This window comes from Oncorhynchus mykiss, chromosome 9 (assembly GCF_013265735.2).
Source record: "Oncorhynchus mykiss isolate Arlee chromosome 9, USDA_OmykA_1.1, whole genome shotgun sequence".
Taxonomy (NCBI): domain Eukaryota; kingdom Metazoa; phylum Chordata; class Actinopteri; order Salmoniformes; family Salmonidae; genus Oncorhynchus; species Oncorhynchus mykiss.
The window spans coordinates 13200080-13221351 of record NC_048573.1 but is presented as its reverse complement, the minus strand read 5'-3'; the positions used below and the strand labels follow the sequence as shown (position 1 = coordinate 13221351).

General features: G+C 43.0%; 2 protein-coding genes across 2 annotated transcripts in view; one reads left to right on the top strand and one right to left on the bottom strand.

Moving 5' to 3' along the window:
- LOC110532922 overlaps nucleotides 1-3846 on the bottom strand; it is a 69320-nt gene extending 65474 nt beyond the window's left edge. The window contains exon 1 of the mRNA XM_036989251.1: nucleotides 3753-3846. Coding sequence (XP_036845146.1) covers nucleotides 3753-3846 — 94 coding nt within the window. The remainder of the gene's footprint in view (nucleotides 1-3752) is intronic.
- A 504-nt stretch (nucleotides 3847-4350) lies between these two features.
- On the top strand, nucleotides 4351-9837 carry LOC110531504 (E3 ubiquitin-protein ligase TRIM21). The gene is made up of 9 exons (XM_021614714.2): nucleotides 4351-4562; nucleotides 4954-5058; nucleotides 5260-5429; nucleotides 5627-5725; nucleotides 6140-6358; nucleotides 6868-6973; nucleotides 7259-7285; nucleotides 7738-7913; nucleotides 8290-9837. The coding sequence occupies exons 2-9, from the start codon at nucleotides 4956-4958 to the stop codon at nucleotides 8662-8664; spliced, it is 1275 nt and encodes a 424-aa protein (XP_021470389.2). The 5' UTR covers nucleotides 4351-4562; nucleotides 4954-4955; the 3' UTR covers nucleotides 8665-9837.
- Nucleotides 9838-21272: the final 11435 nt, after the last annotated feature.

Sequence of the window (21272 nt, the reverse complement as noted above, 5' to 3'; positions counted from 1 at the left end):
TTGTAACACCTACTCATTGCAGGATTTTTCTTTATTTTTACTATTTTCTACATTGTAGAATAATAGTGAAGACATCACAACTATGAAATAACACATATGGAATCAGTTAAGAACTCATTTTTATTTACAAGGACAGTCTACTCCTTCCTCCCCTTTTTGGGATTGAATCCCGGTCTTCCGTGTGTCTGGAATATGGAAGACTATCAAATGCTTCTCAAAGATGCCCTCTGGTGGTAAAACTAGCAAAAACTTGCAGTAACAGAAGAAATGGCTGAGAATTAAATGACGCGCCATATAATGCTGAGGCAGCATGGAAGGTGTGTCGCAGTATGACGCAACTTTTAAAGGAGGAATAACTGTACTCGTCTGTTCCCTATCAGATGACCCGCGGGAGAAGTATACATCCTGCTGCATGCTTTAAACGGTGAGTTTTCTCGTCATTTTGAGGATTTCAAAGTGCTGGAAAATGACATACTGTTGGTTTCCTCTCCTTTCAACTTCAATGTGGATAACGCTCCACTGACCTGCAACTTGAGTTTATCGATCTTCAGTCTGATGCGGTGATTGGAAAACTATTCAAAACAATGTCACTGACTAGGTTCAATGCATTCTATGCATTAGGAGTCATGCTCAGAAGATGTTTGTAGTTTGGGTAACCTATGTATGTGAACAGAAATGTTAATTGATGAAATATAACAAGTCAAGGCACATATAATCTCTTACTGACTCACCTCTCAGCAATCCTGCGCATATCGATGTCAGAAACTATACCTGACTTCACTGCTCTAGTCAATGCCCATCAGAGACTTCACTCCTCACACTGATTGAGTAGTTTAAATGTCATGTTGAGCTCTCTCTCTTTCTTTAGTTTTTGTGCATACCCGCAAGAGTTCTGACCGTGGTGCTGAATGCACAGTGTACTTTTCCCCCTGTGTAGTTCCTTGCATGTTTAATAATGAAAATACCTACCAAAAGGAGAACATGGATGTGGTTAATTTCTGTGCATGTTAAAACAGTTAAATAAGTAGCATATCTGGACGTGATTTACAGTAGATATCAACACAGTCATACACATGATGTATAATCCTGTAATATGATTCTGGCCCGCAATGGCAAAAATATATTCTAATGTGGCCCTCCATGGAAAATAATTGCCCAGGCCAGTCTTATACACTATATTAGGCCCAGCCTTTGGAACTTTGGTTTTCCTAGATATGGCTATTATATTGTGATCACTACATCCTATGGATCTGGATACTGCTTTAAAGCGCATTTCTGCAGCATTAGTAAAGATGTGATCAATACATGTTGATGATTTAATTCCTGTGCTGTTTGTAACTACCCTGGTAGGTTGACTGACAACCTGATCCAGGTTACAGGCACTGGTTACAGTTTGACGTTTTTTATTGAGTGGGCAGCTTGATGAGAGCCAGTCAATATTTAAATCACCCAGAAAATATACTTCTCTGATATCACATACATTATAAAGCATTTCACATATATTATCCAGATACTAACTGTCAGCACTTGGTTGTCTATAGCAGCTTTCCACCAGAATGGGCTTTAGGTGAGGCAGATTAACCTGTAGCCATATTACTTCAACAGTATTTAACATTATATCATCTCTAAGCTTTACAGGAATGTGGTTCTGAATATAGACCGCAACACCGCCTCCGTTGGCATTTCTGTATTTTCGGGAAATGTTATAACCATGTAATGCTACCACTGTAACATCAAAGGTATTATCTCAGTGAGTTTCAGAGATAGTCAGAATATGAATGTCATCTGTTAATAGCAAGTTATTGACTTCATGAACCTTGTTTCTGATGTTTATTATATGTTAATATGAGCTATTTTTAGCACCTTTCTGGTTTGCTTGATTGTTTTTAATGCTTTACTGGGAAGCATATTAAAAGTAGACTCGCTCATGTTATTTACATTGGAGCTGATAGTGCAGGGTGAGCTGCACAAAGTGGTCTTCCTACTAGGGCACACCGCTTCAGTGCTAACAGCGTAACTCTGGTTCATAGGCTCATGATTACAGCATACAATAGCTGTAGGATAAACAGAGGTATTCGGTGCAATTAGAGTCACATAAATTAAGTGACTTACATTGTGTTTGCCAATGCCCCTAGGATCATGTACATTTGATGCAGCATTATGACGATTAATTGTCACAATGGTAGGGATTAACTGAGTTGGTCTTACTACACCACCCTCTAGAGAGCCCTGCGGTTGTAGACGGTGCAGTTCCTGTAGCAGGTGGTGATATAGCCCGACAGGATAATCTCAATGGTGCATCTGTAAAAGTTTGTGAGCGTCTTAGGGGCAAAGCCACATTTCTTCAGCCTCCTGAGGTTGAAGAGGCGTTGTTGCGACTTCTTCACCACACTGTCTGTGTGGGCGGACCATTTCAGATTGTCAGTTGAAGCTTTTCACCTTCTCCACTGCGTCCTGTCGATGTGGATGGAGGCGTGCTCCCTCTGCTGTCTCCTGAAGTCCACGGTCAGCTCCTTCATTTTGTTGAAGTTGAGGGAGAGGTCCTGGCACCACTCTACCAGGGCCCTCACCTCCTCCCAGTAGGCTGTCTCGTCATTGTTGGTAATCAGGCCTACCACTGTTGTGTCATCTGCAAACATGATGGAGTTGGATGGAGGTGTACGTGGCCATGCAGTCATGGGTGAACAGTGAGTTCAGGAGGGGGCTGAGCACGCACCCTTGTGGGGCCCCTGTGTTGAGGATATGCTAGTGGATGTGTTGTTGCCTACCTTCACCACCTGGGGGATGCCCGTCAGGAAGTCCAGGACCCAGTTACACAGGGAGTAACCAGGGCCCAGAGCTTAATGATCAGCTTGGAGGGTACTATGGTGTTGAAGGCTGAGCTGTAGTCAATGAACAGCATTCTGACGCAGGTTTCCCTCTTGTCCAGATGGATAGGGCGGTCTGTAATGCAACGGCGATTGCATCATCCGATCTGTTGGGATGGTATGCAAATTGCAGTGGGTCTAAGTGTTAGGTGATATGATCCTTAACTAGCCTCTCATTGCACTTCATGATGTGATGACAATCCCACTCTGTCTGCCGAATTCTTTCTCTTTGCTCTTGTTTTCCTTAATAGGATGTCGGTGGGCGGAGCTGGGAGGATCGTCAGCGCCATGGCACACACCTGGGTTCATGTGTGTCCCGGGATAAATACACCTTTTCCCCATTCATTGAGGAAACTCTCTCCATGCAGACACGCTGTTAGATTTTGGTTGTGGCCGTTTTGTTTGTTTGCTTTGGCACCTTTCAACACCCCTCATTATCATATTTATGCACGCAACCACTCACTTACACTACTGACTACACCCCTCATTATCACATTTATGCATGCAACCACTCACTTACACTACTGATTACTGACTACACACACCATTGTTAATTGTATTTACGTTACTTCAGTAAATAAATATATTTTTGTTATTCCTTATCGCCACATGGTCTCCCTTTTTGTTACGGACTTCGAGCCGGTTCGTGACAATGATGACAGAAGTGAGTGCTACGGGGAGATAGTAATTTAGTTCAGTTACCTTCGCTTTCTTTGGTACAGGAACAATGGTGGACATTTTGAAGCAAGTGGGGACAGAAGACTGGGATAGAGAGAGATTGAATATGTCTGTAAACACTTCAGCCAGCCAGCCAGCTGAGGACGGGGCTAAGGATGCATTCTGGGCCGGCAGCCTTGCGAGAGCTAACATGCTTAAATGTCTTACTCAGGTCGGCCACTGAGAACGAGAGTTCACAGTCCTCAGGAGCGGCCCGTGTCGGCGGCACTGTCTTATCCTCAAAGTGGGCAAAGGTGTTCATCTTGTCCTAGAGCAAGACGTCTGTGTCCGCGATGTGGCTTTACAATCCGAAATTGTCTGGAGTCCCTACGTGTCGTGTCTGAGCTGTTGAATTGCGACTCCACTTTGTCTCTGTACTGACGTTTTGCCTGTTGTATTACCTTACAGAGGGCATAACTGGACTGTTTGTATTCAATCATACTGTAATTGGAAAAATTGCTTTTGTTTTTTTTTATAATAAAAAAACATATACTTTAGTTGAAAGAGCTATTTTTCCAGTAGAAAAGCAATATTCCAATAATATTAATACAGTAATATAGAGACACACAGAGGATGACATTGTGCCATCTAATGTGGAGACCTGTCTATTGACCTGCCTACTGAAATGTTCCTGTTGGTAAATTACGTGATAAATGAAGTGCTTAGCGAAGGCTTTGAAGACTTTATTTCAATATCCCCACATTTGAGCCCACACTGTGCCTTTAAGAGAGATTTATATTGCACTGAGGGAGAAATGCATGAAGACTTCTATGTGAAAGTGAAAGTGTCCAGCTCCCCTCCTCTTTCTATGTGAAAGTGAAAGTGTCCAGCTCCCCATTTCTTGTAAACGGCACCGTTACAAATAATTCATCTGGGCAGATGAACAGCCAGACCCGTTGGTATAGTCTGCTTTCGATACACTGGGTGATTACACTTCAATGTTCTCCGCTGTCGACAGCAAAACATTCAAGAATTAAGGTAGGAACAGTCCATGTCAAGACAATTTCTGCATTATTGTGTAACAACATGTTAATACAATCCTGTCGGTTGGGTGATTACAATGTTACTGACTGTAAATAGCTCTGGATCAGAGTGTCTGCTAGCTAATAGACTAAAATGTAAATGTTCTACAAAGGAAAAAGGGTTAAAGCAATGTAAATTGATGCCTAACATTATTAGCCTATATGATCAAATTGTGTGTGTGTGTGTGTGTGTGTGTGTGTGTGTGTGTGTGTGTGTGTGTGTGTGTGTGTGTGTGTGTGTGTGTGTGTGTGTGTGTGTGTGTGTGTGTGTGTGTGTGTGTGTGTGTGTGTGTGTGTGTGTGTGTGTGTGTGTGTGTGTGTGTGTGTGTGTGTGTGCGTGTGTGTAGATATGGCGTCTCTGAGCATGACAGAAGACCAGTTGCGCTGTTCCATCTGCCTGGATCTCTTCGTCCACCCTGTCTCCACTCCGTGTGGACACAACTTCTGCAAATGTACGCCATCTTTTATGGATCTTAACTTTGTATTAAGTTTCAAACAGTAAATTGTATCTATTTTTTGTCTGTCACTGATGTACATAAAAATTGTCCCTAAGTGATTAATAAAGTTCCTGTCTGTCTGTCTGTCTGTCTGTCTGTCTGTCTGTCTGTCTGTCTGTCTGTCTGTCTGTCTGTCTGTCTGTCTGTCTGTCAAAGCTTGTATCTCTGACTACTGGGATATCAGGGAAGCCATCTGCCCTCTGTGTAAGGAGACGTTCAAGAAACGTCCTGACCTCCACGTCAACACGTTCATTAACGAGATAATCAACCAGTTCAAATCGGCACAGGAGGACATTTCTCCACACACCATTTTGCCATTGAGAGAGGTACGTGGTGTGGGACAGCTGAGTAAAATTGTAAAGCTAGAAGATTTTTGTTCTTGATCATGTGACCTTACTAGGAAAAACTCCAGGCCCTGTTTAGAACTTATAACCAGGGCCCAGAGTTTTACCTGGTATGGTCAATTAAACAATTGTCCATCAACATTGTGATTATGGTTGAAATCAACCCATTCCCCCTATAGCCAGAACAGGGGGATGCTACAGATGGAGGAGTGAACAGGAAGATCCAGGCCAGACTGAAGAAGGTGGAGGAGATCAAAAACTCAGTGAAGATCAGCAGAGTGAGTTCTGGATCGTTTTCATAAAGAGTCTTAGAAGTGCTGATATAGGATCAGTTTTGCTTTTTTACAGCATAATGAATATGATTATTATGGACAGGGGAAACCTGATCCTAGATCAGCACCCTGACTCTGAGATGCTTTATGAATACAGGCCCTGATAGGCATCGGACTGTTGTTCTCATCTATGTAGGGTACAGGTCTTCTGCAGTTGTAGTAATTCAATTGAATTAATTTAATCATCATAGCTGCATTAAAAAAAATTAAAACTGATAAATAGTTCTGGCCCACCCAGTCTGAATGGCCTGATTGTGTGCTTTATTCCCTCATAAAGTAACACCTGTGACCCAGATTTCCAATAGGTAATTTCTTTACAGTACATTAATTGGTCTGAATCTATTTCACTTCTTTCCACAGGCTAGTTCACAGAAAGACATAGAGGAAAGTGAGCAGGTCTTCACTGAGCTGTTGCACTCCATTGAGAGGAGCCAGGCTGACGTCGTCGGTGAGATCCAGGAGAAACAGAGAGCTGTGGAGAAACAAGCTGAATGTCTCATCAAAGAGCTGGAACAGGAAGTAGCAGATTTAGAGAGTGGAAATAATAAACAAGGGGAACTCCGTTCCACCCCACAACAGGTAGATGTGCTACTGCTTCTCTCTGTGGTCGAGTTGAATGTTGTCGACTACAGGGTTATAGTTAGGATTGAGACGGGATGTGGACATGAAGCTAGGGTTATGGTTAGGGTTGAAGCTATGGTTAGGATTAGGCTTAGCGTTGAGATGGGATGTGCACATGAAGCCAGGGTTAGGATCCGTTCTTAGTAAAACTCAACTCAGCTGACTCTATCCAGTATAGCCAGCCACCCCTTTGAGTCGGGTTTTTCTCTCTTCTGCTCTGTGCTGGGTTACTGTTACGCAGTTTACAATTGGCTCATTCATCCCCCTCCTCTCCCCTGTAACTATTCCCCAGGCCGTTGCTGTAAATGAGAACGTGTTCTCAGTCAACTTACCTGGTAAAATAACGGAGAAATAAAAAATGAATAAAATAAAAACTTTGTGACAATGTTTATGCAAATAATGTAGAAAATACATTTAGTTGAAGTCTGTCCTTAGTAAAACTCGATCCCAACTGTCCTCTGGTGTAGATCTGTTCTGAGACCAGTGCTAGCGGTGGTGGAAAAACCATCTGGGGAATTGTGTCCCAACTGGAGGATACCTTCAGAGAGGAGATGAAGAAAGTCATGGATAAAGGTTACTAATTCTTTATTTATCTATAATGATACATTTGATAAAAGTTTACAAATACTGTAGAATCATGACCCACTGGGCACAGATGTCAATTCAACGTCTATTCCACATTTCTTCAACGTAATTTAGTTGAAATGACGTGGAAACAATGTTGATTCAACCAGTGTTTTACACATTTACAGTAATTTTCTATTTGGACCCATTCGATTTTTCTATAATTAAATTAGATTAAATCTTCATCGTGAACAATGACATTTTCAATTGTGAGTTTTTTAAATTTTCTTTCAGGGTTGAAATTGCTGAAGACTAATGCAGGTAAAACATGCTACAATTTGCAATCCACATATTCACATGTTAATCTCTCGTTTCTCAACCTTTTAACCCACCATTGAATTATTTACCACACCATTTAATTCCTTATTTTACATTTTACTGTAATTTATCCGTTCTTGTTTTGATCCTAACTATAGCCTGGTCAGGTGACACCACAGGGTGACCCCTGTGTAGAATCAAGACCCCTGTCCCTAATTACAACTAACAGAATGGATGGATGGATTAAATAATGGATGGATGAAAGGATTAATGTATGATGAATATTTTGATGAATGGATAGATGGATAAATTAATGTATTAATTAATGGATGGATGGCTGAATTAATGCATGGGTGAATGAATGCATCAATTGATGGATGAATGAATGGATGGATGTATTAATTAATTGATGAATGGATGAATGATATATCTGCTTTATTGTTATTTTCCGATAGTGAACGTGATTCTGGACCCCGACACAGCTCATCCTTTCCTTGTTCTGTCTGAGGATGGGAAACAGGCCAGACACGTCAACGATTGGAGGATCCTGCCTTTCAACCTCAAGAGGTTCAATACCAGTATCAGCGTTCTTGGGAGGACAGGGTTCTCCTCCAGGAGATTCTACTTCGAGGTGAGATACAGTACAATAAAGAAGAGCCAAACGGATGTATCGGTTGACTGACATTATCGGTGGATATTTGACTTTTTGGGCTTTTAGATATTTATTTATACCACCATTATAGACTGGACAAAAAAAATCACACTAATCCTTTCAGATCATTGTTTCCAAGGTAAGAAATCAGCCCTCAGAGTATCATTGTAGGGATGTTTCCGTTTTGCGGGTATATTAGAGGGAAGTTGTACTTACTATGACTGTAAGATGTGGTTCTCGTACCTAGCGATGAACACACTAACTGTAAGTCGCTCTGGATCAGAGCATCTGCTGAATGACAAAAATATAACTATAAATGTTTTTTTGTTTTTTTTACTTGAATTTGAACTTAAAGGTGCAGGTCTCTGGGAAGACTGACTGGGGCCTAGGAGTGGCCAGGGAGTCCATCGACAGGAAGGGGAAGGCACTCCCGACCCCTGCGATTGGCTACTGGACCTTGTGGCTGACCAATAGGTATGAGTACAGGGCTGCAGATGATTCTGGCTCCATCCTCCTCTCCCTGAGAGAGAAGCCCCAGAAGGTGGGGGTGTTTGTGGATCACAAGGAAGGGTTGGTCTCTTTTTACGACTCGGAAGCCAAGGTTCATATCTATTCCTTCACTGGGTGCTCCTTCAATGAGAAACTTTTCCCCTTCCTGAACTCTAGTGTCAATGACAATGATGAAAACTCTGCTCCATTTGTCATCTTGCCTGTCAGTCATAGAGGCTGACAGGCTGATTGGTTAGAAATCAAGATGGGATGGGCCACATGTATTTTGATTGGTTCTGGTGTGTTGAGAACTCTCATTCTTGACATAGCCAAGGGAAGTAGGGCTGCCGCAACCCCTGATAAATTGAAATAATTTTGCCAAAATTATATAATGTCTTCTGTCTGAACACTGACTGAATATGTGCAGCACGTGCGCCAAATATTGAACAGCATGTTGAGTTGTGGCCATAGAGATATTATCCATAGAAGGATTCTCACCTTGCCAATTTTACTGGTAAACTCATGGGTAAGCTTAAAATGGCTGCCAGTCCTGACTTAATGGACACTTTCCTTCTATGGATTCTGCTTCTATGGATTGTATTTCTATGGGTTTTCTTTTTCTCTGTTGCCGTCAGTGAATAGCTAAAGGCCTTTTGCAAATGTCTAAATGCAATTGCGGGAAATATGTTAGGAAAGCAAATGCCTACTGCTGAAAAGAGAAGACTAATCTGTCTGTCGGAGCTACCAACTCAGACGAACAGCACTGTTTTTTAAAGTAGACAAGGCCTATCTTGAAACCATCATCGGTACAGTGACAAAGCTAAACATATTCATGCTACCTTCATCACTGGGTGAGTCAATGCCAGTTGAAAGTTGATTTAGAATCCTGCTATAATACGTTTCCTCCTAATGTTGTACAATCTGTCTCGTTTCTTTTTATTAGCCATGGGCCAGGTCAAGACCAGGTCATTTTTAATTAATCTGTTTGACAGTGTCAGAGTAGCCACTCATTTCGTTCATTTGTGTGGTAATATAAAAAAATTATTCTGATAATGTCTCCTGTCATGTAGGCTTAAATGACATAGAATTGCATTAAATGTGTTTATTAAAGGCCACATTGTTTTAAGACAATGCAAAAAAACATCCCCATCTGTGTCCTTCCTAAAAACGCTTCTGCTGAACTGTTTGCCAGTATACAAATGTAATGATATATGCGATATCATAAATGGTATTTTATGATTCTTGAACTCTGCCCGATTTGTCATTCTGCTTGTCAGTCATAGAGGCTGACAGGCTGATTGGTTAAAAATCAAGGTGGAATGGGCCACATGTAATTTGATTGATTCTGGTCTGTTGAGAACTGTAGTTCTTGATGATAGTACTGATTCAATAATAAATCTGCCTATGTGTTGAACTTGGTGTAAACTGTCTGTGATTTAGATAATATGACTAACATGACGAATAACATTTCAATAACATTACAAATAACATTTCAATAACATGACAAATAACATTTCAAAAACATGACGAATAATATTTCAATAACATGACGAATAACATTTCAATAACATTACGAATAACATTTCAATAACATGACGAATAACATGTCAATAACATGACGAATAATATTTCAATAACATTTCAATAACATTTCAATAACATGAAGAATAACATTTCAATAACATGACGAATAACATTTCAATAACATAACAAATAACATTTCAATAACATGAAGAATAACATTTCAATAACATGACGAATTATTTCAATAACATGAAGAATAACATTTCAATAACATAACAAATAACATTTCAATAACATGAAGAATAACATTTCAATAACATGAAGAATAACATTTCAATAACATGACGAATAACATTTCAATAACATGATAATAAGATGGCAATAACATGAAGAATGTTGATTTAGTTGATATAGTATATTCAAACATTTATTAGATGAGAGATTACAGCTATTACAGTGTATTTTCAATCACAAATAGCATGAATTAATTGGTATTAGTTTGTTATAAGCCTAGTGAAGGACTCAGTATGCATTGTTATCCTTGTTAAGAGTCGGAAAAATCTAACAATAAAGCTTTCTTTCCGTGCCGGATTTCCTCTACATTTTCCATGCAAAAAATACATGAATCTCTCTTCATTCTCTTCATCCACTCATCTCCTCCATCCTTCTCCTCTCTCCTTCTCCTCCTCCCTCCTTCTTCCATCCACCTCAGTCAGAATCAGTCATTTTTCTGCCATCGAAGGGTGACAGAGTCGGATATCCCTCGCTGTCTCAGTTCATCTTGTAGCTAAGAGACACAAGGATCACCACATGATCTGACTATCTAAATGTATACACGCATGACTGTAAGTCGTTTGGATAAAATCGTATGCTAAACTGCGTATATCAGGAATCATCAACTAGATTCAGCTGCAGGCTTATTGTTTCTGGAGCGGATGGTCATTTTTTAATTATTTATTTTACCTTTATTGGGGCGGAACATACACTACCATTCCAAAGTTTGGGGTCACTTAGAAATGTCCTTGTTTTTGAAAGAAAAGCACATTTTATGTTCATTAAAATTGATCAGAAATACAGTGTAGACATTGTTAATGTTGTAAATGACTATTGTAGCTGGATAAAGCTGATTTCTTATGGATTATCTACATAGGTATACAGAAGGCCAGCATCCCAGAGTCGCCTCTTCACTGTTGAGGTTTAGACTGGTGTTTTGTGGGTACTATTTAATGAAGCTGCCACTTGAGGACTTGAGGCGTCTGTTTCTCAAACTAGACACTCTAATGTACTTGTCCTCTTGCTCAGTTGTGAACCGGGGCCTTCCACTTCTCTGTCAATTCTGGTTAGAGCCTGTTTGCGCTGTTCTGTGAAGGGAGTAGGACACAGCTTTGTGCCAGATTTTCAGTTTCTTGGCAATTTCTCGCATGGAATAGCCTTCATCTCTCAGAACAAGAATAGCCTGACGATTTTCAGAAGAAAGTTCTTTGTTTCTGGCCACTTTGAGCCTGTAATCAAACCCACAACGGCTGATGCTCCAGATACTCAACTAGTTTAAAGAAGGCCAGTTATATTGCTTCTTTAATCAGGACAAAAGTTTTCAGCTGTGCTAACATAATTGCAAAATGGTTTTCTAATGATCAATTAGCCTTTTAAAATAATAAACTTGGATTAGTTAACACAACGTGCCATTGGAACACAAGAGTGATGGTAGCTGATAATGGAACTCTTGTCACGCCCTGGTCGAAGTATTTTGTGTTCATCTTCATTTATTTGGTCAGGCCAGGGTGTGGCATGGGTTTTTGTATGTGGTGTGTTGGTATTGGGATTGTAGCTTAGTGGGGTGTTCTAGTTAAGTCTATGGCTGTCTGAAGTGGTTCTCAATCAGAGGCAGGTGTTTATTGTTGTCTCTGATTGGGAACCATATTTAGGCAGCCATATTCTTTGAGTGTTTCGTGGGTGATTGTCCTTAGTGTCCTTGTTTCTGTCGCTGCGTTACTTTGCACCAGTATTAGGCTGTTTCGGTTTTCGTGTTACGTTTATTTGTTTTTTTATTTGATCGTGTTTACTTTGTCTCATTAAACATGGATCGCAATAGCCACACCTGCATTTTGGTCCGACTCTACTTCACCTATAGAAAACCGTTACAGAATCACCCACCTCAACAGGACCAAGCGGCGTGGTAACGGGCAACAGCAGCGAAAGGAGGAATGGACATGGGAGGATGTTATGGACAGCAAGAGCATGGACTATACTACTTGGGAGGAGATAGACAGGTGGGCGGTCGACCCAAGGAGAGTGCCGGAGCCCGCCTGGGATTCGATGGAGCAGTGCGCTGAAGGTTATCGGAGAATGGAGTTGGCAAAGCAAGCACGGCGGCGCGCAAGGAAGCCCGGGAGTCAGCCCCAAAAATGTATTGGGGGGGGGGGGGGGGGGGGGGGGGGGGCTAACAGAGAGTATGGCTACACCAGGTAGGAGACCTGCACAAACTCCCTGTGCTTACCGGGGGGCTAGAGAGACCGGGCAGGCACCGTGTTATGCTGTGGTGCGCACGGTGTCTCCAGTGCGGGTGCATAGCCCGGTGCGGTACATTCCAGCTCCGCGTATCGGCCGGGCTAGAGTGAGCATCGAGCCAAGTGCCATGAAGCCGGCTCTACGCATCTGGTCCCCAGTGCGTCTCCTTGGGCCGGCTTACATGGCACCAGCCTTGCGCTCGGTGTCTCCGGTTCGCCTGCATAGCCCAGTGCGGGCTATTCCACCTCGCCGCACTGGCAGGGCGACCGAGAGCATTCAACCAGGTGAGGTCGGGCAGGCTCGGTGCTCAAGAGCTCCAGTGCGCCTGCACGGTCCGTTCTATCCAGTACCACCACGCATCAGCCCTCCGGTGGCAGCTCCCCGCACCAGGCTTCCTGTGCGTGTTCTCGGCCCAGTACCACCAGTGCCAGCCACACATCAGGCCTACAGTGTGCCTCGCCTGTCCAGCGCTGCCAGAGCCTTCCTCCTCTCCAGCGCTGCCGGAGTCTCCCGCCTATCTAGCGCTGCCAGAGCCTTCCTCCTCTACAGCGCTGCCGGAGTCTCCCGCCTGTTTAGCGCTGCCAGAGCCTTCCGCCTCTACAGCGCTGCCGGAGTCTCCCGCCTGTTCAGAACTGCCAGTCTGCATAGAACTGCCAGTCTGCATAGAACTGCCAGTCTGCAAGGAGCTGCCAGTCTGCAAGGAGCTGCCAGTCTGCAAGGAGCTGCCAGTCTGCAAGGAGCTGCCAGTCTGCAAGGAGCCGCCAGTCTGCAAGGAGCCGCCAGTCTGCAAGGAGCCGCCAGTCTGCAAGGAGCCGCCAGTCTGCAAGGAGCCGCCAGTCTGCAAGGAGCCGCCAGTCTGCAAGGAGCCGCCAGAGCTGCCAGTCTGCAAGGAGCCGCCAGAGCTGCCAGTCTGCAAGGAGCCGCCAGAGCTGCCAGTCTGCAAGGAGCCGCCAGAGCTGCCAGTCTGTATGGAGCCGCCAGGGCCGCCAGTCAGCATGGAGCCGCCAGTCAGCATGGAGCAGCCAGAGCCGCCAGTCAGCATGGAGCAGCCAGAGCCGCCAGTCAGCATGGAGCAGCCAGAGCCGCCAGTCAGCATGGAGCAGCCAGAGCCGCCAGTCAGCATGGAGCAGCCAGAGTCGCCAGTCAGCATGGAGCAGCCAGTCAGCATGGAGCAGCCAGAGCAGCCAGTCAGCATGGAGCTGCCAGTCAGCCAGGATCTTCCAGATCTGCCAGTCAGCCAGACTTTTCCAGATCTGCCAGTCAGCCAGACTCTTCCAGATCTGCCAGTCAGCCAGACTCTTCCAGATCTGCCAGTCAGCCAGACTCTTCCAGATCTGCCAGTCAACCAGACTCTTCCAGATCTGCCAGTCAACCAGACTCTTCCAGATCTGCCAGTCAACCAGACTCTTCCAGAACCACCAGCCAGCCAGGATCTGCCGGATCCAACTACCTGCCTGAGCTTCCTCTCAGTCCCGAGCTACCCCTCAGTCCCGAGCTACCCCTCAGTCCCGAGCTGCCCTTCAGTCCCGAGCTGCCCCTCAGTCCCGAGCTGCTCCTCAGTCCAGTGGGGTTCTGGGTGAGGACTACTAGGCCATGGTCGGCGGCGAGGGTGGACTATCCAGGGACGCGAGGAGGAGGGACTAAGACATTGATAGAGTGGGGTCCACGTCCCGCGCTAGAGCCGCCACCACGGACAGACGCCCACCCGGACCCTCCCTATTGTTTTGATGTGCGTCCGGGAGTCCGCACCTTGGGGGGGGGGGGGGGGGGGGTTTATGTCACGCCCTGGTCGAAGTGTTTTGTGTTTATCTTCATTTATTTGATCAGGCCAGGGTGTGGCATATGTGGTGTGTTGGTATTGCGATTGTAGCTTAGTGGGGTGTTCTAGTTAAGTCTATGGCTGTCTGAAGTGGTTCTCAATCAGAGGCAGGTGTTTATTGTTGTCTCTGATTGGGAACCATATTTAGGCAGCCATATTCTTTGAGTGTATCGTGGGCTGTTTCGGTTTTCGTGTTACGTTTATTTGTTTTTGTATTTGATCGTGTTTACTTTGTCTCATTAAACATGGATCGCAATAGCCACGCTGCATTTTGGTCCGACTCTCCTTCACCTATAGAAAACCGTTACACCTCTGTACACCTATGTAGATTTTCCATTTAAAAAATCTGCCATTTCCAGCTCAAATAGTAATTTACAACATTAACAATGTCTACGCTGTATTTCTGATTAATTTGATGTTATTTTAATGGACAACAAATGTGCTTTTCTTTCAAAAACAAGGATATTTTTAAGTGACCCCAAACTTTTGAACAGTAGTATAGACACAAATCATTTGTAGACTGAAAATTCAATGCAAGAAGACCCAACAGATACCATATTTGACAAAAAGAAAAAATTCAAACCTTGCATCACATACACTGAGTATACAAAACATTAAGAACACCTGCTTTTTTTATAGCTATGATCCCTTATTGGGGATTTGTTCAATTGACTTCATTCATTGTAGATGAATGGGAGGAGACAGGTGTTTTTACAGTATGTTATGTCCAACAATTAATAATAAAAGGTTAAACAAATTGCTCAGAAACCTTGGGGGGCCGAATATAATCATCCAGTTGGGGAACCCTGTTATATATTATTCATATACATTATATATATTATTACCAGGAATAACTCCTAACTAACTAGGGCCCAGAGTTTTTCCTTCAGGTGAGGTAGAATGACTCCCCTTCTTCAAGACCAGCTCGGTGATGTTAGCGCTGTTGTCGAGGTGAATTTCACCTGCACTCCAACATATCCTCCAACACACACACGCACACTTAGTACATCCTCCGTCTTTCAAATATTTTCATGCTCTCATTATTACTATAATATTTGGGCACACAAACACACGTCACTCACCTGTGTAGTAGCAGACAAAAGACTGTGGATGAGTGCAGATAATATCGTTCCAGAGTCCATTGTTAGTGATCCATACTTCAACACAACCCACAGACGTTCCTTGGAAATTATTAGCCTCTCCCTCGAGCCAGTATCTGAACAAGGAGTCGCTTTGGTCTGACCACTTCCATGAGTCTCTGAACAGGCCGGTCCACACGCTGCTACCATTGGCCACTGTCTGTACCAATCAATCAAATGTATTTTTTTACATCAGCAGTTGTCACAAAGTAACTTCTTTACTGTAACCCGGCCTACAACCCGAAAGAGAAAGCAAAGCGCAAGCGAGATCACAGTGGCCAGGAAGACTCCCAAGTGGTCCTCTGTTCCTTTGTGGCTCAGTTGGTAGAGCATGGTGCTTGTAATGCCAAGACAGTAAGTTCAAATGTTTGTATGCATGCACGACTGTGTTTCTTTGGATAAAACTGTCTGCTAAATGGCATATATTAGGGACGAAACATAGAAGAAAACAATAAACCTGTATCTCCTGGTTCTCAGTCTGGTTCCTCACACTGGCCAGGTCTGTGTGATGCTCTCTACAGTAGTTCTGCGCCTCAGACCAACTTTGGCTTTCATTAATCAAACTGAAATAATTGGAGGAATTGGTCCCTCCTGTTGGGAAAGGATATTGGGAACAAACCTCGCGCGTGCGTGCGTGCGTGTGTGTGTCTCTCTCTCCCCAGAGGAGGTGCTATAGGAGGACAGGCTCATCAGAATGGAATAGTTGGGAGCGTTATCAAACATATATAAACCACATGTTTCACTCTGTCCATTTATTCCATTCCAATGAGCCCATCCCCATTGTAATGAATACTGAGGGAGAAAAGGGTGTAGATTAGCTCGCAGAGCGCAGCAGGTGTTTATTTTGCCTTCACAGAAGGCAGGAATCCAGGTCATAAACAGGCAGGTGAATCAAACTAGGACTGAAGGCTATAACTGGTTCTCACAAACTTAGCTAGGAAAAGGCTTTGTAGAGTCTAAATGAGCAGTACCTCGCAAAGGCACAAACAGAATGAACTGAACTAAATAAGGAGCTGATGAGACCAGGTGAGTAACTAACACAGGTGAAATCAATGAACAAAAATGAAAGACAGGGCTATGTTCAAGAACACAAAGAAACAGAACACAAGGTTGACTAAGAAAATAAATACAGACGGGTCACAAGGTCCAAGTATCCAATGACACCTGCTACCCCACTTGAATTTGGTTGCGCTTTTAAATTGTTATAATGTGCAGTGATAACACGTGACAACTAAACCAAAAATAAGACATTATTTTTTCATTGGAATTTGGTGGTTCTTTTAGATGGTTGAAAGCAACATGAATACACGTTTGGAATTCAACAAACTTTTTGAGTGGGTGAATATAAATTGTAATCTCATTGATCGACATATCTTCAAATATTACCCAATTGTCCACATTGAAATGACTTGGTGTGCCCAGTGGTGTGTGTATCGTCCAAAATAAATGCATAATAGGTTGATGTAGTAGGACTCAGTTCATAGTATATAAAACATGTAGTGGCCATTAGGACTCAGTTCATAGTATATAAAACATGTAGAGGCCATTAGGACTCAGTTCATAGTATATAAAACATGTAGAGGCCATTAGGACCCAGTTCATAGTATATAAAACATGTAGTGGCCATTAGGACTCAGTTCATTGTATATAAAACATGTAGAGGCCATTAGGACTCAGTTCATTGTATATAAAACATGTAGAGGCCATTAGGACTCAGTTCATTGTATATAAAACATGTAGTGGCCATTAGGACTCAGTTCATTGTATATAAAACATGTAGAGGCCATTAGGACTCAGTTCATTGTATATAAAACATGTAGAGGCCATTAGGACTCAGTTCATAGTATATAAAACATGTAGAGGCCATTAGGACTCAGTTCATAGTATATAAAACATGTAGAGGCCATTAGGACTCAGTTCATAGTATATAAAACATGTAGAGGCCATTAGGACTCAGTTCATAGTATATAAAACATGTAGAGGCCATTAGGACTTATATAAAGGAAAAATCCATATTTTTGTTTGAAAGAAAATGCAAATTCACTGTAATTTTGCTAAAATAACAGTATGTTTTGGTCATTTTTCATGTCTAATAATGTTTTGAAAAGAAATAAGATCATATTTTGCTGTGATTGTTACTTTTTCCAAAAGTGACCCCAAATGGTAACGGATGTACAATTGCCAATAAACTGAAGATCTTGTACAACGCTGTGTACGACTCCCTTCACAGAACAGCGCAAACAGGCTCTAATCAAAATAGAAAGAGGAGTGGGAGGCCCCGGGGCACAACTGAGCAAGAGGACAAGTACATTAGAGTGTCTTGAGAAACATACGCCTCACAAGTCTTCAACTGGCAGCTTCATTAAATAGTACCTGCAAAACACCAGTCTCAACGTCAACAGTGAAGAGGCGACTCCGGGATACTGGCCTTTTTAGCTAACACAATGTGCCATTGGAACACAGGAGTGATGGTTGCTGATAATGGGCCTCTGTACGCCTATGTAGATATTCCATTTAAAAAATCTGCAGTTTCCAGCTAATAGTCATTTACAACATTAACAATGTCTACACTGTATTTCTGATCAATTTGATGTTATTTTTATGGACAAAAAAATTGCTTTTCTTTCAAAAACAAGGACATTTCTAAGTGACCCCAACCTTTTTAAAGGTAGTGTATGTAAAAATGTATGTTGTGTATGAAACATGTTTATTTCCTTTATTACATTCAAGAAAATTCTATAGCGACAGGACAAATGCTAATATTAACATTTAGATAAGTGCTGATTTAGTGGATATAGTTTGTTGTAAAAGTATATATTTTTTTACATTTAACTAGGCAAGTCAGTTAAGAACAAATGCTTATTTCCAATGACGGCCTACCGGGGAACAGTGGGTTAACTGCCTTGTTCAGGGGAAGAACGACAGATTTTTACCTTGTCAGCTCGGGGATTCAATCCAGTAACCTTTCAGTTACCACCCCAATTAAATCTGTAAATACAGAATTTACAACGAACATTGAATCACAAAGAGCATTAACTAATTGGTATATAGTGAAGTACATTGTTATCCTGTATAAGAGTTAGACAAGAATCAAAGAATAAAGCCATCTTTCTGTAGCACGTTTCCTCTATTTGCCATGAAAATAAATATGATTCTCTCTTCATCCTCCTTTCTTTTCTTCTCCTTATCAACACTTCTTCTTCCATCCATCAAATCAAATCGATTTATATAGCCCTTCGTACATCAGCTGATATCTCAAAGTGCTGTACAGAGCCCAGCCTAAAACCCCAAACAGCTAGGAAAAACTCCCTAGAAAGGCCAAAACCTAAGAAGAACCCTCGAGAGGAACCAGGCTATGAGGGGTGGCCAGTCCTCTTCTGGCTGTGCCGGGTGGAGATTATAACAGAACATGGCCAAGATGTTCAAATGTTCATAAATGACCAGCATGGTCAAGTAACAATAATCACAGGCAGAACAGTTGAAACTGGAGCAGCAGCACGGCCAGGTGGACTGGGGACAGCAAGGAGTCATCATGCCATGTAGTCCTGAGGCATGGTCCTAGGGCTCAGGTCCTCCGAGAAAGAGAAAGAAAGAGAGAAAGAGAGAATTAGATAGAGCACATGTGGGGTGGCCAGTACTCTTCTGGCTGTGCCGGGTGGAGATTATAACAGAACATGGCCAAGATGTTCACATGTTCATAAATGACCAGCATGGTCAAGTAATAATAATCACAGGCAGAACAGTTGAAACTGGAGCAGCAGCACGGCCAGGTGGACTGGGGACAGCAAGGAGTCATCATGCCATGTCGTCCTGAGGCATGGTCCTAGGGCTCAGGTCCTCCGAGAGAGAGAAAGAAAGAGAGAAAGAGAGAATTAGAGAGAGCATACTTAAATTCACACAGGACACCGAATAGGACAGGAGAAGTACTCCAGATATAACAAACTGACCCTAGCCCCCCGACACATAAACTACTGCAGCATAAAAAGTGGAGGTTTCGTGTCAGTCTTTTTCTTCCATCTCAGATTGACAGACTCTGATATCCCTCGCCCTCTCAGTTCATCTTGTAGCTAAGAGAGGAAGACAACTAGAACAGTCACCTCATGATCTGACCAGGGACATATCTGGGCCCTAGTTGTAGCACACACGCGCACACAGTACTGTAGTTTTAGTGACTCTCACTTCCTTCAAGTGCAGCTCTCTGATGTCAGCTGTCAGCTGTTTTGTTGAAGTGATTTCACCCACACACACACACACACACACTTATCTGAATAACACTGTATACATTATTTAACCACTGCAGCTGATTAGAACAGCCAGCAGTCCAAACTATCTGGAATGATCATTTTAAATTGTGTAAATAATCATTTAAATGGTGAACACACCTTTACCTGCAGCAGCTGTTTGTCACTGCAGTTGTCATCTGTTCATTTCCCAGAATCCAACATGAACACTGTGGTACACCTCTGATGCCCTCCCGAGTTGACTCCTGAACGCCAGAATCTAAGGGAGGAGGAGGAGGGGGGAAGGGGAGGAAGAGGAGGAGGCAGAGGAGGAAGAGGAGTCTCTTTACATTAGTGTCCTTGTTACAGTGTAATTATTCCTGTTATACATGGTATGTATTTAGAGCAACAACCCCCCTAACCCCACGTGCTGGGTAAGTACAGTGTAGCAAGAGCACTGCAATGTAACGTGTTGGTGTTACCTGGAGGAGGAGTCACTCTGATCTGACCACTCCCTGTTTCTGAACAAACCAATCCCCACGCTGCTGATGCACCGGGCTAGGCTCTGTACCTCCATGGTACTGAGCCTGGTTCCTCACACTGGCCAGGTCTGTGTAGTACTCTCTGTCTGTGTAGTACTCTCTGTCTGTGTTGTACTCTCTGTCTGTGTAGTACTCTCTGTCTGTGTTGTACTCTCTGTCTGTGTTGTACTCTCTGTCTGTGTTGTACTCTCTGTCTGTGTAGTACTCTCTGTCGGTGTAGTACTGTCTGTCTGTGTAGTACTCTCTGTCTGTGTAGTACTCTCTGTCTGTGTAGTACTCTCTGTCTGTGTAGTACTCTCTGCAGCAACTCTGAGCTTCAGACCAACTCGTCAGCTGTCTGATAAGAATGTCCGACTCCCTACTTTCTTTCTGCACAACAAATGAACAAACATAAGGTGTGAATCCTAACTTCCACTTAAGTCACATTTTTCGCGTTAAGTCTCCCATTGACATCAATGTATGGCTAAGTAAAGAATTTACTTAAATGGAAGTTAGGATAAAAGTGGAGAAACATTTATACCTGGGTTTGCATTTTAACTGTGATAATTCAGTGTTATAGTTATGCATTGCTGTCCATGGGAAAACTAATGTACACAAGTACAGAAGGCTACTCACCATCACAACACACAAAGAAGTTCATTCGGAAAAGTCAGTATCTTCCCACTTCCCTCCACTCAACAACAGTCCACAGTATTGACTTCCTCCAAAATGATTCAGCTGTCCGTCATCCCAGTTAGTAAACTCTGTCTCTCCTTCTCTGTAGAACCAAAGTTATCAACCCTGTGTTTGATGTATTTGATACCATTCCACTGATTCAGCTCCAGTCAGTCCTGAGAGGCGCAGTGATCTAATGCACTGCAGCTCAGTGCTAGAGGCGTCACTACAGACCCTTGTTCAATTCCAGGCTGTATCACAACCGGAAGATCACCATGCGCAATGCCAAGTGTCGGCTGGAGTGGTGTAAAGCTCGCAGCCATTGGACTCAGTGGAAACGCGTTCTCTGTAGTGATGACTCACGCTTCACCATCTAGCAGTCCAACGGACAAATCTGAGTTTGGCCGATTCCAGGAGAACGCTACCTGCCCCAATGCATAGTA

Excerpts from the sequence above, each read along its gene's own strand:
- LOC110531504 (XM_021614714.2), top strand. The coding sequence starts at position 4,956 with ATGGCGTCTCTGAGCATGACAGAAGACCAGTTGCGCTGTTCCATCTGC. Across the intron at positions 6,974-7,258 it reads GAAGAAAGTCATGGATAAAG|GGTTGAAATTGCTGAAGACT; the intron begins GTTACTAATTCT and ends ATTTTCTTTCAG. Across the intron at positions 7,914-8,289 it reads CCAGGAGATTCTACTTCGAG|GTGCAGGTCTCTGGGAAGAC; the intron begins GTGAGATACAGT and ends TTGAACTTAAAG.